The 18349-nt window shown below is 32.5% G+C and overlaps 1 protein-coding gene across 4 annotated transcripts in view; it reads right to left on the reverse strand.

The window, feature by feature from the left end:
• The window catches only part of LOC145261195 (laminin subunit alpha-like), a 469749-nt gene that overhangs the window by 69211 nt on the left and 382189 nt on the right, over positions 1-18349 (reverse strand). For all 4 annotated transcript variants that reach the window (XM_080119517.1, XM_080119518.1, XM_080119516.1 and 1 more), the window contains 4 exons: positions 15789-15943; positions 12786-12956; positions 10200-10327; positions 6238-6388 (listed from right to left, as the gene is read on the reverse strand). In XM_080119517.1, the coding sequence (XP_079975643.1) occupies positions 6238-6388; positions 10200-10327; positions 12786-12956; positions 15789-15943 (605 nt within the window). The remainder of the gene's footprint in view (positions 1-6237; positions 6389-10199; positions 10328-12785; positions 12957-15788; positions 15944-18349) is intronic.

The following is an 18349-nucleotide window of genomic DNA, read 5'->3' on the forward strand; positions in this document are numbered from 1 at the left end:
ATTTTTAATTTTTAATTGGTTTATACGCGTCTCACGTTGCTACAGTGGTAACGTCACCAGCTTTGAATGCTACAGTTTTGGTTTCGATTCTAGCTGATGGCACCTAAATACATTTTTCTTTTTACTTTGAAATCACGATTCTATAATATATACGAAATCTGGACACATTAAAATATCATATTTAAGCATATTTTATGCTCGGGCAAAGACGGACGCCCCCCTCCGCTAGTACAGGGTGACCCCCCCCCCCCAAAAAAGAAACGGGCCCCAACTCTAATTAGGCCCCGTTTCTTAGTATGAATGAAATGAAACTTTGGCCATAACTAGTTTATTACATTCAAAACATCACATCAAAACACTTCTTTTTGTTTTCAATAATTTTATTTTAGAATGCTTTTGTCATTTATTATTTTATTTATTTATTTGTTGTTTTTTTTGGGGGGGGGTCACCCTGTATATACATAAAATATTAGCGGAAGTCAGACATAAATATATTATCTTGTTTGAAGTGAGACATAAATAGCACTACTCGATTTGGATGCGTCTACTTTTCATTGTTCTCCTAGTATATTTTGGACATTATTATAAGTCATTTTGCTTCAGTTTCTTTTAAAAATACTTATTCCCACTAAGATTATTGTTACAGTAGAAACACGTTTCTTTTACTCATACAAGCACAAACGTCTGTTTATCGTTTATACAAAAATAAAATTTTAACATTTCTCTGCTAATTTCTGTTGTTTAAATATTTACATTTTTAAATTGATAGTTTGTCACAACACTAGGTGAAATATTTTTTATTTGATTTTCCACTTACATATATAGTCATATTACATGCTATCTGGGGGTAAATTATTTGTTTAAGGCTATAAAGACCTTTCCTGTCGATCTCGTATAGTTACCGGTCCAAGCGACTTCCGGTTTTGAAACTAGTCAATGGTAAATTGTTTTATCCAACTATATTGTTCGGCAATATCAACTACTGGATCTTTATTATGTAGAATGATTATATTTAAAAAAAAAATGACCATATTCTTTTCATCACGTTCAGTTTATCCAATTTATTATATGAGAAAAAAATGATATTTTTTAAAATATGTAAGTAAATATTTATTCATTTGCTTTTCGATTTATATAGTTTTTCAATTTATTTAAGTTATTTTAATTCAATTCAATTTATTGTATTTACAAAAAAAAAAAAAATTTACTTTCAGTATTAATTATTTCTGCAATGGTTTTTGTAAATCAACATATTATTAAAAAATTTCGTAAATAAACATATTCATTATGAATTATTTCTGTTAATAAACATTTATTTTTTTTTAATTCTGTAAATAAAAATATTTATTTTTTAAATTTTTATAAATAAACATGTTTTATAAAGTCTGTAAATAAACCTTTAACTGTAACTTTTAAAAAATATCTGAATAAATATATTTATTTAAAAAATTCCGTAAATAAACCTATTTATTTTTTAAATTCTATAAATAAACATGTTTAAAAAAATCTGTAAATAAATATGTTTATTAAAAAAATTATCTAAATAAACATACACATTAAAAAAGGACTTTGTACAGTTTAATCAAGACATTAAAAAATGAAAATATTCAAAAACGTTATATTGTACGTACCCGTTATGGAATGAAGTTCCCTGAAAATTTTTTAACTTAATTTGATCGAGTAATTTTTTTGCAGGGGAAAAAAACGTTTTTATGACTGTGCACTGAAGGTAGCCATGTTTGGATTTTTAGAACATGCGACGGGGGGATAACTCACTCTAAAGCGCCGACCCCCCCCCGATCTTAAATAATAGCTTTTCTTCCTAAAAATCGAAACATGGTTACATTTTGATCGGTATCATAACAAATTGTTTTTTCACTGTAAAAAAAAAAACCCCCAAAAAACCCCCAAAAAACTACTTGATCAAATTAAGTTATTTTTTTTTTTTAGGAGAACTTCCATAATGGTTACGTACAATATAACATTTTTTCGATATTTTAATTTTTTAATGCCTTCATTAAACTGTATAATTACCAAAAAAAAAAAAAAAATCCTGTAAATAAATATACTTCAAAATATTTCTATAAAAAGACACTTTTCAATAAAAGTAATCAGTTTCGGATATTTTTATGTGTTGACCTACATTTTTGTCAGTGAGTTCAGATTAAGTAACACCCTTTACTTCCGTTTCCAAACCGGAAGTCGCTTGGATCGCTATATATGTGAGATCGCCTCTTTGTCTTTACTGTAAGAAATTTGGGTGCTTCTACGCTATTGGGACGAGATTTTGTCGTCGATAAATTGAGTTTTCAGATAAAAAAAACAATGATTTCAGTTGATGTTTTTTTGTCAATTCTAATAAGTTATAATTTTAGCTTTAAAATTATGCCGTCGAAATTACCTGAATATTACTGAATTATTAAAAAAATAAAAAAAAATACAAGCAACTTTATTCGTGTAAGCAGGTGAAAAATTGCCGCTGTCTTTGTTTCATTCAAATGGAAAATTATCTCCCTGTTGAACTCTCCTGCGTTTTACGATCGTTTTCATCAAATTCTTTTTATTTTCTTTAATAAAAAAAAAAAAAATTCTACCTTATCGATTTTTGTTTTTTGGATATAATCATCTTAAAAATACAAGGAATACTTAGATACCATTGTTTTCATGTGAAATTCAGTTTTACGATTTCCGAAAATCTTGTCCCAATTCTGTAGAAGCGCCGAAATCTGTATTGTGGAATGACAGGCACTTTTTTTTCTCATCCCCATCCTCCTCCTCCTTCACAATTTTTATTCTACTCTTGAATTTTTTAAGGTAATTAAAGCGGATTTTTACCGCCGAATTTGTATTAACGTGAGTCGGCATTTGCACGCTGGCAGAGGCAACATGCATCATTTGCAGCTCACATTTATATATTCGTTTCAACCCCAATAATATAATTCTTGTTGATATGAACTTAATTTATGGAATTCCATTCGTTGAATTGAATGTTTATTGCTATGTCAGCGACAATTATGGAAATCAACTAAGAACATTTTTATTGAATTATCCAATATCCATTTGTTAATCATGGATCCTCACCTAGTGAATCAACATGGTCCTGGATATGACCTTAAATTATATCCGATAGTGATGCCCCAGCTTGCGGGCTTTGGGGAGTGTGGAGCAACCCTTTAATTGCCATTGCTCCCAGGTCCACTCTGTGCTAGTACCTGTTAGGGTCCCAACTATGGGTTAAATAGAAACCGACTTGAAAAAAATATATATTCCATTAAAAAATTTTTCTTCAAAATCACTGGATTCGGTTGTTTGGTTGGTTGGTTGGTTGTTTTTGTTTTACAGCATATCAACCTTTTTCAGGTTATTTAATGCCGAATCTAGTTATTTTGAGGGACGATTTTTAATGGTGTATATTTTTTTTAAAGTCAGATTCTATTTAACCCATAGTTGGGACCCTAACAGGTACTACTACTCCGGGTCAGAGTGGACCTGGGAGCAATGGCAATTAAAGGGTGGCTCCACACTCCCTAAGGCCCGCAAGGTGGGGCCTCACCATCGGATATAGTTTTAAGTCATATCCAGGACCCACTGGATTCGGCATAAAATAACATGAAAAGGGTTGGGGTTGATATGCCGTAAAACAAAAATAACCAACCAACCAACCAACCAACCAGTGAATCGATAGTGGGGGAAAATCTATCAGAGTAAATGCTGCCATTTTAAAGCCTACTAATTTGGCAACATTTTTAACCTGTGATCTTCAGTAACCCAGGTAAGTCTTTGCCGTTCCTGGTATTCCTATTCCTGACGTGCTATGCCAAATCTAACTATGCAAGATATTTCTTATTTTACTCAAGACGAAGTAATCACCGTCACCAGCCTAAACAAATGTAAAACTGTTTACTTCAGTTGTGTGCTTACTTATACATACATTTTTATTTTTTTCTATTTTGTTACCATGTCAATTTTAAAATGTCGTTCAACGCACGGTTTTACTAATTATGTACAACAAATTAAGGAACGGCAAATGTACAACAAAACACGATAACTGATCCCTCTGATTCTCTATTCATGTGATATGTAGGAACGACAAATTAAAGCTCGACAAATCATAAATAGTTTGTTTTTAGGTACTATAACAAAAACTTCTTTGAAAATACATCATTTGAAATTAAAATTAAAAATTCCGCCGGAACTTTCTTGTCAACCTAATACAATGAGTTATCAAAACAAGAAAAAGAGTCAAACGAGCTGAAACAAAGGAAGCATCAGATTATGAAGAACATTAGCATAAATGTATTCATAGAAAAACCTAAGACATCATCACATTTGTGAAAGAGAGGTTGCAAAGATGAAAAAATGGGTAGGGCCAATTAAATTAGAGATACGTTTCTTACCTTATCAAGAACTCTCTTATACATCATCGAACAAATAAAATTTTAGTAAATTTTACAAGACATTTTTAAGAGGACTCTAACAACTAGAGAAGTTAATGAATATAGATGGATTTTATTCTTCTCAGAAAGTAATTATGCTGTAAGTAGTATTTATTTTTTAGATGGTAAAAAGAAATTATTTGGTGTCTTATTTATAGGACAGTTTATAAAACTAGCAAAATATGACAACATTACTCCATATAAAATCTGATGGTAAATTAAGTAGATAGTTCCGTACACCAACACCACCAACAACAACAACAACAACAACAACAACAACAACATCACCAACAACAACCAAAATGATAACTGTTTGCGAATCACTTCTGCAAATGATTGACTAATTGATTCTATGTCTGACAATTTTCTAAGTTAAACAAAATTAGGACACAGCTATAAAGAATGCTTGCCGTAACAAAAAAAAAAGCAACAATTCTCCCCTCCAACCAAATAACAATAAAAAAGTAAATATATCAATAAATTATTCAATTCCCCCACATCTCTGCCCGTTAGTATGTATATAAAAAAATGATTTTTTTTTTACAATGATTTTTTTAGCAAAAACAAAAACATAACTGTATACCAGTCTTTCTAAATAAAAATTGGTTGCTTCTTGCTGTTCATAAAATAATCCCAGATTACTCGAATGACATACTTACATGTACGAATAGAAACTCAGCAAGAGCTGTTGTCGTGCCCGGTACATTTGTCGTGCCTTAATTTGTTATACATAATTAGTAAAAAACCCACACCGGGAAAAAAAAAAAAAAAAAAAAAAAAAAAAAAACGGCGCTTCTGCACTATTGGGGCGAAATTTCGGTAATTGTAATACTGAATTTCACATGGAAACAATAGTATCTACGTATTTCTCATATTTTAAAGATTATATCCCAAAATTAATAAGGTAGAAATTTTTTTTATTAAAGAAAATAAAAATAGAATTTGATGAAAACGATCGTAAGACACAGGAGAGTTCAATAGGGAAGTAATTTTATGTTTTGATTTAAACAAGATCGCGGCAATTTTTCGCCTGCTAACACGATTAAAGTTGTTCTGTTTAATAATTCAGTAATATTCAGGTAATTTCGACTGCATAATTTGGAAGCTACCATTGTAACTTATTAGAATTGACAAAAAAAAAAATCAGTTGAAACCATTGTTTATTTTTATCTGAAAACTCCATTTATCGACTACAAAATCTCTCAATTCTGCAGAAGCGCCAAAATTAACTGATATTGTTTTTCTGTTGCATAATGAAAACCGTTGTTTGAGCGGAAAACTCTGAATTAGACCTAAGAGGTAAGTCGATGACCCCTAGACTGGAAGTCAATGTTTTGCTATTGTTTTTTCAATGGTGTGTTCTCTAGTACAATTGCTTACCTTTTTATTTTTATTTTTTTATTTAAAACAAATTTTTTTTAAAGAACTCTTTAGTTCACAAGAAGACACCAGCAAAAACAAAAACATAACTGTATACCAGTCTTTCTAAATAAAAATTGGTTGCTTCTTGCTGTTCATAAAACTCAAATGACATACTTACATGTACGAATAGAAACTCAGCAAGAGCAGTTGTCGTGCCCAGTACATTTGTCGTGCCTTAATTTGTTATAAATATTTACCTGATTACCTGAATATTACTGAATTATTAAACAGAACAACTTGGTGTCTGAGATAAAGGAAAATCTGTTTGGAGTGACTTGCTCTTGGTTGTTGTTATTGTCGTGTTAGGGTTAGGGTTAGGGTTGGTGTTATTGTGTTTGTTTTGAGGAAGGAGTACATAAAATCTAGTGCAATCATTTACCTTTTCGTTCATCGAGACTGGGAAACCTCCAATATAAATGTGAGTCTGTTCCGGATTTGCTTCCAGGACGGAAAAGATGCCTTGGGACATTCCTGTGACATTCTTAGACACGTTGTCTCCTTTTACAACCAGCGTTCCTGAAGTACCGATCCTGAAAAAAGGGATGCGATAATAAGTGACCAATATTCAGAATTAATAAGTAGTTACATTAAAATGTAGAATGTTAAAATCACTATTTTCCTTAGCTTCCCACGAGGTCGGTTTTTAACGTGGGAAAATTCCAGCTCCTTAAAAAGGGGTATTCTGGATTGAGACAAAAATAAAAAATTCCTACAATTTAGAAGGCCCTCTCCTTCATTGCCTGGTGACAGAAAAATGTAATATCAGAACAGATACCGCACTTTGCTGCTCCAGGAATTACAGAATGTTAAAATTGACAACATAGACGTGCTTATCTAATATATAAATTTGTCAGCTGTTATTTAAAAGTTTAACCTAAATAGCAATTAAGCTGACAACACAAACTTTGATTCTGACTAACCATTTTTAATTGTTATTGTTGTAGAAGGGTCATTCCAAAAGGAGGGCCACTACAAAACTAAAACGTTGAAGAGCTACAAAAACGGAAGTGGTACCATTAAAATGAGTGATCTTTTGTGCTCTAGAATTTATTTTCTACATAAAATTTTTACAGGAAAAATGGTTGGATTACTACTCCAGTAGGTATTTCACTGCTGATGCAATCCTCTATCTATATAATAGCCAGCCAGGTACATCCTAAACTGGATTACTGTTACCACAGCTGGGCAGGAGCTGCTCGGCATGCCCTATTTAGCTTTGATAGAGTGCAAAACCGGCTTTGAAACCTAGTAGGTGATGTCCTTGTCCTTTTCCTGCAAGCTCTTCCCCACAGAAGAGACATTGCAAGCCTGTCTCTGCTCTGTCGTTATTTTCATGGCATGTACTCGACTGAACTCCAATCTATGGTCCTTCCTTGCCAAACTTTCACAAAACTACAACCTAGCTACAACCACTATACACGATTTCCTCACTCTCTATCTGTGCCGAAATCTAAACAGATTCCATGAATAAAGCTTCATTCCAAAAACTACTCGCCTGTGGAACACTGTTCCACTGACCTGCTTCCCAGTTGAATACAACATGGTAGCCTTCAAATTCTATGTAAACAAGTTCTTATTGAGCCATTCCCATAAATAGTCAAATTCTACCCAATTCAAACCATTAACGATTACTACACTGCCACCTTACATTCTTTTACCCTTATCCTCGAGTGGCCTTTTGGCCTTGATAAGAGGTGACTCCCAAGTAAAAAAAAAAAACAAAAAAAAAACAGTCCTCACCACGCCAAATTGTCATGAACAGTCAAGAGGGATGGAAAGAACGAGGAGTGAAAGCACTCACAAAGAGGACGGGGATCTTGGGGAGGCTTGTTGCCAGCCAAATTCTAGTGAAGAGCAATAGTCGTTGCCAGCGAGAAATCAATAGCAAGCAGCTCTTGTGATAATGCAATTTATTTGTAAAGGTTATTGAAAGAGGTTGGAGAGTACTGGAAATCTGAGGAGGCTTGTTGTCACCCAGACTTCAGGGAACACCACAGGCTGTTGTCAGTGAGTGATCGCTGATGACGACCTGTATGAAAACGTCGAGTGAGTACAAATAATAATAATAATAATAATAATAATAATAATAATAATAATAATTATAATAATAGCAATAATAATAATAATAGCAATAATAATAATAATAAAACTAGCAGAAAACCGAATAACTAGAAAGATATCAGGGAAACAAATGCCAACAATAATCATCTGATTCGTTTGAAATAAATGCTTAAAAGCAACAACAATTGCAACACATCCCAACCGAGATATCTTTTAAAGATTCTAACCGGTTCTTTAAGTACAATTGTTTTTATTTCTCTTGTACTTGGTTCACTGTGTCTGTAATAGGCAGGTGCACCCTAAAATGGAGTACTGTTGCCACATCTGAACAGGGGCTGCTCGGTGTTTCCTATCCAGCATTGATAGAGATCAAAACCGACTTTGAAACCAAGTAGGTGATATCCTTTTCTCTTACCTGCAACCTGAAATCTGATCAAACCTAACACGTTAGGCTGTAGAATTTGCTGAAAACACTACATTTGTCCCATGTTGATGTATCGTTATTTTCATGGAAAGTGTTCAACTGAGCTTCAATCTATGGTCCCCCCTCGCAAAACTTTCACAAGAAACACTCGTCTAGCTGTACACACTATCAATAATTTCCCCCACTCTTTATCTGTGCCTAAACCTAAACGTAGATTCCATGAACAAAGCTTCTTTCTTAGAACTGCACGCCTGTGGAATTGTCTTCCGTTTTCCTGCTTTCCGGCTGACTACAATATGGTTGTGTTCAAGTCTAAAGTAAATAAGTTCTTGATGAGCCGTTCCATATAAGTTATCAACTTTACCAAATTTTCATTACTAATGATTACTATATTGACCAATTTCTACTGTACACTCTTTAACCCTTATCCTTGAGTGGCCTCTGGGCCTTGATAATGTGGTGACGCCTATGTAAAAAAAAAAAAAAAAAAAAATGTAGACATTGTTCTAAAGAAAAATCGATGATGCTGATGCAGTTTCTTCTGGATAAAACGTTGCAGAAGCATGGATGTCTGGGATAGCAGGAAGGTTAAACATGTTTTTAATGGATGAATCAAATTTTAATGTTTAATTTAGTTGTATGGCAGCAAATTTTGGTCCTCTCCTGTTTGACTGAAATGCAAGGCTAAATCCATGATCAAATAGACCCGCAATGTGAAATTTGATCAAACCTAACACGTTCGGCCGTAGGATTTGCTGAAAATACTACATTTGCCTAACATAGATGTTCAGGGTTCGTACAGATGTTCAATGTCTATTTTCAAGGAATTTTCAGTTTTTCAAGGCCTTTTCAAAACAAAATTCGATAAACAATATAATAAACCTAAAAACTTTATAATTGACAACAGGAAAATCATTTTCATTTAAATTGTTCAACATAGACGCTTATGCTGATGCAGTTGTGTAGAACGTCCATTCTTCTAGAAGTATTTCTTGAATTGCAGGAAGATTGACCGGCCAAGGAAAACTTAGAAATAAGTGATTAGACAAGACCGTACAGAGTGAAATTTGAAATTGTAAAACTTCTGTTTTTCTTGTTCTCTCTACCACTCTCAGGATATTTATCTCATACATTTCAACCGAGAGACCTTTTTAAGATTCTAGCTGCCTCTAAAGTACAATTTTTTTGTATCTCCCTTATGTTATACTTCAGTGAATACGGAATATCTCTCTCAGTAATTTCTCGTCCAATTACAGTGTGTAATGACTAGTGCTATGGCAACAGAATATTCTTTTCATTGTTTTGACTCTCGAGCATATATCCGACACAGTTAGACACAGTTAATCAACCGAGAACCACATCACTCTATATAAAAGCATATAAGATATCAACGGATACACACTCGAGAGTCAAAACAATGAAAACAATATGCTGTTGTTCTAGCCCTAGTGATGACATATAATTTTTTTTTTAATTTTCGTATTTTGTTTTAGTTGGAGATGAGACATCCTACCAGATGCCGGACATACATCCGCTATCCCATACATTCCAACCGAGAGATGTCTTTAAGATTCTAACCGTCCTTATAAGTGCAATGTGAATAATAAAAAAAAGACATTGCAGAATCATGGGCGTCTTGGATTGCAAGAAAATTGACCGGCCAAGAAAAACTTGTAAAGAAATGATTAGATCGTACAGAATGGAATGTGGAAACAATTGGCCCGCTGAACTATGAGAACCGGAAAGTGAGCAAAGAATATGCATGTTGAAGATGGCAAAAATTCATTAGCATAAGCACACATCGTAAAAGGATCACATGCCATTGTTTCAAGAGATTTATAAAAAGATGGAAATACCTTTGAGCCTCGATGTAATACCATTTGTTGTTGCTTAAGTTGACTGGGTTTGTGATGGTGGCTGGGCCAGAACCAAGGTCGTACTTGAAAACCACTTGTCCATTGACCAGTTCCAAACTCAGGTAGTCCTAAGGATGAAAACAAAAAAAAAAATTATATAATCATAGGTCCCACAGTGTCAGCCAAGCTCAAACCTTTGTCTCATCGCCGCAATGCCACACCCCTGTGCTTGTTTTACAAGTACTTTAATGGAATGTGGTCTGATGAAATCATAGCACTTGTGCCCCCCTCGACATACATAATCACTATTAATGGGGCAAGCAGCAAAATCCCATTTTAGCTGATGTAACCTCCGACCTTCTTCAAGTACGTCTTGTAAAACTCAAGAATCTTTATGTCGAACTCGGAAATTCTGTCTGAAATTTTGGAAAAAAAAACTTTTTTTTTCTTTTTTTACGTGGGGGTCACCACTTATCAAGGCTCAAAGGCCACTCAGGGATAAGGGTTATTGCGTGTACAGTAATCAATGAGATAGTATTGTAGTAATCATTAGTATTGGGGGTTTTGATAGAGTGTCTTACTTAAGGAGGCGGTTTGTCAGGAGTTTGTTTATGTTGGACTTGAAGACGTCCAAGTTGTAGTCAGGTGTGAAACAAGCAAGCGGCAGAGGTTCCACCCTTTATTTAATCTACATTTTATTTAACAAAGCTTGCTCTTATTCCGTCAGCCATGACTGGGTAGAAGTCTTAAATAATTCTTATTTTTATTCTTTAGATCGCTCATACTGAGGACTGAATCTTCAAACCCCAGAAGTGCTCGACTGAGCTTCAATCTATGGCTCCCCCCCCTCTTGCCAAACTTTCATGAAAACACTCGTCTAGCAGAAAACACTATCAATAATTTCCCCCACTCTTTATCTATGCTTAAACCTAAACGTAGATTCCATGAACAAAGCTTCTTTCTTAGAACTGCATGCCTGTGGAACTCTGTTCCATTTGTCCGCTTTCCAACTGACTACAATATCGTCGTCTTCAAGTCCAACGTAAACAAGTTCTTGATGTGCTGTCTCCTAAACTAATCCAATTTACCAAATTTCCACTACTAATGATGACGGAATTTTGTCCCATTGACTACAGGCCCTGTCGGTGGGGCATTAGAATATGCCGACTGCCCCCCTGCAGAGGGTAAAAGTCCCTCAATGGGGGTCCTGGATATGACCTTAAACTGTATCTAGTGGTGAGGCCCCAGCTTGTGGGCTTTTGGGAGTGTGGAGCCACCTTTTAATTACCATTGCTCCCAGGTCCACTCTGACCCGGAGTGGTAGTGCCTGTTAGGGTCCCAACTATGGGTTGAATAGAAACCGACGTGAAAACAACAAGTATACTCTATTAAAAAATTTTTTTCTTCAAAATCTTTGGATTCGGCATTAAATAATCCGGAAAGAGTTGATATGCCATAAAACAAAAACAACCAACCAACCAACCAACCCATTGACTACAATATACGCATCGACCCTTATCCTCGAGTGGCCTCTGGGCCTTGATAAGTGGTAACACCTTTGTAAAAAGCAAAAAATAAACAAAGACTTACTTAGAACTGACTATTTCTTAGCACTTTTATTCATTACAGCACAAGTCCTTGTTGAGTTCTGAATGACATGTTAAACTTATTTGCTATCAAATTGCAAAATATGAAAATAATTTCCAGAAATATAGGTAAAAGTGCAAAATAGTTAGCAATCATAACTAAAAAAAAAAAAAAATAATAATTTATACCAAACGCAATAAAATCTCTCTTCCGCCCCTTTTGTCTCTCTCTCTCTCTCTAGCTCCAGATTAAATAGTAGTATTTTTCACCCCCCCTCCCTTTTTATAAATATAGAAAGAGATGGGAGGAAAAGGAAGCGGCATATGGGAGGGGAATTGATTACCTTTTTGCTATTTTATACAGAGGGAGGAGAAGGGGAAAGGGGAGGGGACAATGAAACCTGATTAAAAAGAGCCTGATGACGCTGCTTTTCTAAAGGAATTGCAACAGAAACATATCTGCACATGTGTAGCCAATAATGCTTGTATAAATAGACATGCATGCATACAGGATGAGTCACGAGAAACGGATGTTTTTAGATTGCTCCTTGCTCCCCTTGAGTAAGAGATTGGGAGTGAGAAGGGTACTCTTTAAACCTTCTTAAGATGCCGTTTAGTTTGTTGTTATTTGTTTATCTTTTACGTTAAATTTTGGGTACTAGTGCACTTATTGATCCGTGGTGAAATAATAACGTTATTATTTAAAAAGCCATTCTTAACATGGGGAAGGGTGGGTGTTTTGTACCTATTCTATACTTTAACCTTACAATTGAATAAAAAAAACATATTATAAAAATTTAATTAAACTTGGAAATACGATTTAAAAAAATAGCCTGGATCAGTAAGTGCACTAGCACCAAATTTTGTTTTAGTTATTTATTGATTTTGAATTGTTTTTCTCTTCAGTTTATTGTCCTCATGCTACCGTGGAGTCGTGAACATCCGTTTCTCGTGAGTCACCCTGTATACATATTTAAAAAAAAAAAAAAAAACTCCTTACCTGTCGAATGTCTTCTTTTCCTGACGGTCGACCAACGTACGCAAGGAGGCCATTAGTAGAATTGGTTTTGACGTACATGCTTATTTTGTTGAAAGAATCAGACAGGTACTGTTCTGGAGGATTCCGTAGCCTAAGTGTTGTATTCGGAAACAAGCGTAAACCAACAATAATCTGGAAATAAGGATAAAAAAAAAAGATACAATTTCTTAAGAAATTTGAAAACTTACTTGGTGATTGGATAGTTTTAGTAGTGTAAATGAACTATAATCAACAAAGTTATTTTATATATCAGTTATGCCGTAGGTGTGTCAGAAACTGACCTTACGAATGCATGAAAAAATATCGAATAATTCGACCCCCTGTCTTTCCAAGCTTATAACTACTCGAAAAATGTAATTCAAACCTTAATTTTTTTTTTTTCAATTAAAGGAGAAAGGATCAAGGTTTCATTAAAAAAACAAAACACAAAAAAAAAAACAACGTGATTAAAAAAAAAAAAGGTTTTAAACTTCGGACTTTACAGGTAAATTTCTAAAAAAACATTTCTTTTTTTTTTGTTTTAAATTTGAATATATTATTTATTGAATTTTTTTCTTCAATTTGTGATATATAAAACTTTGGTGAGTAAATTAATTATTTACTTTTTAATAGACATTTCAAAATGGGAGGGCGTGAATTAAAAAAAAAAAGCGTTTGCCTAAAATATTATATTCCGTTTATTGGAAAGAGCATAAAATTTCACATTGACCCTGGAAATATCGTAAAAATTGAATCAATAGAAAAATTTTGATAGATTTTTAAAGTTTAAAAATTGAAATATATTTAACTCGTAAAATTCAATTGATTTCATTACGTAAAAAAATGTTTTTTAAAAAATAAAAAATAATATTTCTATTACTTTTTATACAACTTTAATAGCTTATTTTGGAAGTATAATCCATAAAGAAAATAAACAACCCACTTTAAAAAGAGAAATTACGAGTTTCTTTTATATTTTATTCACAGTTTCGTGTTAGGGGGTGTCAAAAATTTCTCCAAAATTCTGATACACCTGGAAAATTTGAAAGATGCAATATTATTTAGGTCTGACTTTAAAAATCCGACACAATATATATATGTTTTTATTATTTCAACCTCGGATGTATTTACTAAAATCATTACAAGTTGTTTCAATAGGAAGGATAACAAATTATCCAGTCTATATCATCAGACGATTAAAGTTAAAAAATAAATAAATAAATAAATAAATCATTTTTTTTTTTAGCTTAAATCGTCTGATGATATTGACTGGATAATTTGTTATCCCATCCAATGAAACAACTTGCAAATAAAGTAAATACACCCGAGGTTGAAATAATAAAAAACATTTTTAGCTCTACTAACGTATCGAGCACTCCTTTTTCCACCCTGTATTTTGCCAAATATACCTCTTTATATATATATATATATATACACTAGACTACCCGTGACCCGTTGGGTCAGTATATGTTAAGGTTAGCTATGGAATAGTGAGTATATTAGTTTTGACAAACATATGCATGCTTGCGACCACAATGATGGCCACCACCTTAAACATAAAAAATTACATTGCTTAATATCCAGAAATAACTTACTTGCAGAAAATTTAAATGCGATATTTGTTTTCAGCATATCCGAAAACCTTTAGAAATCATCATTGTAAAGGAAAATGTTAAGGCGGAAACCAAGTAAAAATTTACAAAACTTCTATTTTTATATTTGCTTTAAAAAAACAACTACATTATATACAGTGTTGGTCATCCGATCCTCAAAATTTGTCTGACGTCACTTCCGCCGAGTGGCTTTGTAAATAAAGAAGTGTGACTCTTAATGAAAACACTTATCACAAGTTAACGGCTTTGTTTTTGTAATGTCAAATGTCTTGTGTTTGTTTTAGCGTCTCAAGTTGTAGCATGAAAAAACGAATTGAAAATGTTTTAAACTGTTAAAACAATGAAAATGCAAGAAAATGTTATTTTTTATTAAAAGAATCATACTAAAAACTTTTGTGGCATTTCCTGAAGAATCTCGGATTGGATTCGAATTATTGTTTCTTTTTACATAAAAATTAATTGTTTGAAAACGATTTCAACTTGCAATGAAAGTTGATAACATTAGATAAAAGTGGAATACCATCTAAAAATCAAGTTTTAAAAGGTAAGTCTTTAGTTGGTCTTCTGGAGCATTTTTACCTAACGTTATAAACTTTTTTTTTTCTTTTAACTATTAGATAACGATTCTAACTTGCAATGTAAAATCCAGATAAAAAAGCAAACGGGATTTAGTTATGTTTTTATTTGCATAGCTTAAAGGCAAAGAAATTGTCAATTAAAAACAAAAGCTTTAATGGCTTTGTTTTCATGTAATTATGAATGTGCAGAATTTTTCAAACGGGATGCACAGTTTAAACGCCAAGCAAGCAAGCTGATCCGAGTTGTATAATTATATTATATATTGATGCCAAGTGATAAAGAAAGAGTGACTAGGCAGAACCAAATATCGATTTGACAGATGCGATGCTATTTAGGTTTGATTTTGAAAATCTAACACAATACCTTTATATGTCATATTGTTTTTAAAATATAATTATCCACTGACACGTGTTTCGTCATCTACAACTCATCAGTAGCTGTATCTAGCGAGATTCGAAATCGGGACCCCATGGTAAGTACATATGTCATATATATATATATATATATATATATATATATATATATATATATATATATATATATATATTAATGCCAAGTGATAAAGAAAGAGTGACTAGGGAGAACCAAATATCGATTTGACATATGCAATGCTATTTAGGTCTGACTTTGAAAATCCGATACAATATACAAATATATATTAATGACAAGTGATAAAGACAGTGACTAGGCAGAACCAAATATCGATTTGAGAGATGCAATGCTGTATGGGTCTGATGGCAAAAATTCAACATGATCTTTATGTGTTAGAAGATAGACAGATAGACTCGCTTACCTCATTGGCCTGTGATCTGGCTGTTTCAATCATCTTCCGCAGGGCATTCACATCGACAGAAGCATTGGTTGCTTTTGCAAGAGGAGTATCGATCCTTTTATATAAATCTTGCACCAACGAAGTGATGTTTGGTAAATTGGCTTTTGCTGTATTCACTAGGAAATAAAGCACAAATAATTAAAAAAAAACAACAAAAAAACAAAAAACAAAAAAAAAAACACAATAAAAAAAACAACAAAACAAAAAATCTAATCTCGGTTGAGAAAAAAATTTGAAAGCCCTGTTAAACTAATTATTTATTCAGCATAAATTTATTCTGCAAAATAAAGTCCATTATGGGCCATGACGTTGTGCCAACAACTCGTAAGCTGTCAGATTGTATTAAAGTACCAATTCTTTTGATTTTGAATCGAACAATTTTGAGAGAATTCTTCAACTACATTGTTCCCAAAATAAGCATAAATAATCACACATCATCAGACTTTGTACTAATAAAGTATTAAAAAAAATGTAATAATCTATATAATAAAGTAAAGCCAGTCGGTTTCTCGGATCTTTATGATTAATAGCCTCATTTCTACAAAAGCAATATTTGATTCTGATACAGTAGTTTATTTTGGACAACATTAGTCTATGTTATTAAAACACAAAAACATTCAATTAATTAAAAAATATTTTATCTAACTCGGAAGATTTTTAAAATGAAGGAATTTTTCAATAATAATATAAATAACGACAGCAAAAGCAATGATCATAAATAAAACTGATTGCAATTATAAAATATATCAACAATCTAAATAGTTAGTGGTGATTCACGTTCAAATGTAACTTTTTAAATATTTTTAAAGCACGTTGTAGTTTTAAGCATATTTAATATAATGACAAGTGATGGGACGATAAATTTTTTTTTCTCGATTTCGATACAATTACCGATTCTGATTCCGATTATTTTGAAATCGTTATATATTTTGCGATAGAATTATTAATTTTTGGATTACCATAAAAAAACTTATATGTGCATATATTTTTACAAACGTAAAAAAATTCATTTACGAGGGTGATCTATAGATTTTAGTTTAACTAGTAGTTTATAATCAATAAATAGTTATTATTTATCATTAGTAACAGCAGTGATTAATTAAATTTTAAACAAAAACAAAAAACAATTAAAAGAATCGTTTTCGGAATCAGGATAGGGATATTTTTATTCCAGTTCTCATACCAATTCTGATACCCTAAAAAGTTCCGATATTTTCAATTCGTAATCCCGATTCTGATTAATCGTTCTAACATTAATAATGGCCAAACGATATCGTAAGTAATTTTTTTTTTTTTTTACAAAGGAGTCACCACTTATCAAGGCCCAGAGGCCACACAAGGATAAGGATTAAAGAATGTACATTGGTCAAAAGGACAATATCATAGTAATCGCTAGAAGTGTAAATTTGGTAAATTGGATTACTTAAGGAGAACGGCTCATCAAGAACTTGTTTACATTGGACTTGAAGACGACCATATTGTAGTCAGCTGGAAAGCAGGTGAACGGAAGAGAGTTCCACAGGTGTGCAGTTCTTAGAAAGAAGCTTTGTTCATGGAATCTACATTTACAGTTAAGTTTTACAAAAATTAAAAAAAGAAAGAAAAACAGGTGTTGTATTATGTAAAATAAATATGTCTATTTCATCGTTAAAAGGAAAAAATAAAGTATTTATGGGATTTTAATTTTAGCATTTTGTAAAACATCATCGTGTGCTATATTATAGGAAGGTTCTTGGCCTTTTTTGGTCAAGATCAAAGTGTAGTGTCTGTTCTTCTGTGGGGAGGCATAGTAAATAGGTATATTATAGGACACTTCATGGTACAATATATGGCAAAATCACGTTGACTGGTTCTAATTAGATCGCCGAAGTTAAGCAACATTGAGCCTGGTGCATACTAAAATGGGTAACCATTTAGGAATTCCAGGTGCTGTATGTGTTCTCCGCTTATCGCGGCATTATTTCCAACCATCCTGGATCTCTCCTTGCCACTGGACTTAAGCAGTGCCGATTCAGGAGAGGTATGGTTAGGGACCTTTGCCTCATAATTACATGCACAGCTATCCTTACAGGGGATGTCCATTGTCTTTTGAGACTGCACAGAGGCTTCCTTCATGGTACAGCTGAAATGCACAACTGAAAAACCATGCCAAAATGTTTTATTTTAAGAAATGTTTGAAGAAAATTAAGTCAGCTATATTTGGAAATACATAGTACAGCATTGCCACTAAACCTAGAGGATAAGAACATGTGTTGAAAAATGTGTTAAATGAAAGTTTTTTTCTGTATTTATAATTACATTATTATTACATTATATTATTATTATTAGATTATTATTACATTATTATTATTATTATTATTATTATTATTATTACATTATTATTACATTATATTATTATTACATTATATTATTATTACGTTATTATTACATTATTATTACATTATATTATTATTACATTATTATTACATTATTATTACATTATATTATTATTATTATTATTATTATTACATTATATTATTACA

The sequence above is a fragment of the Euprymna scolopes genome, chromosome 37 (assembly GCF_053919585.1).
Source record: "Euprymna scolopes isolate OS-2025 chromosome 37, ASM5391958v1, whole genome shotgun sequence".
Classification (NCBI taxonomy): Eukaryota; Metazoa; Mollusca; class Cephalopoda; order Sepiida; family Sepiolidae; genus Euprymna; species Euprymna scolopes.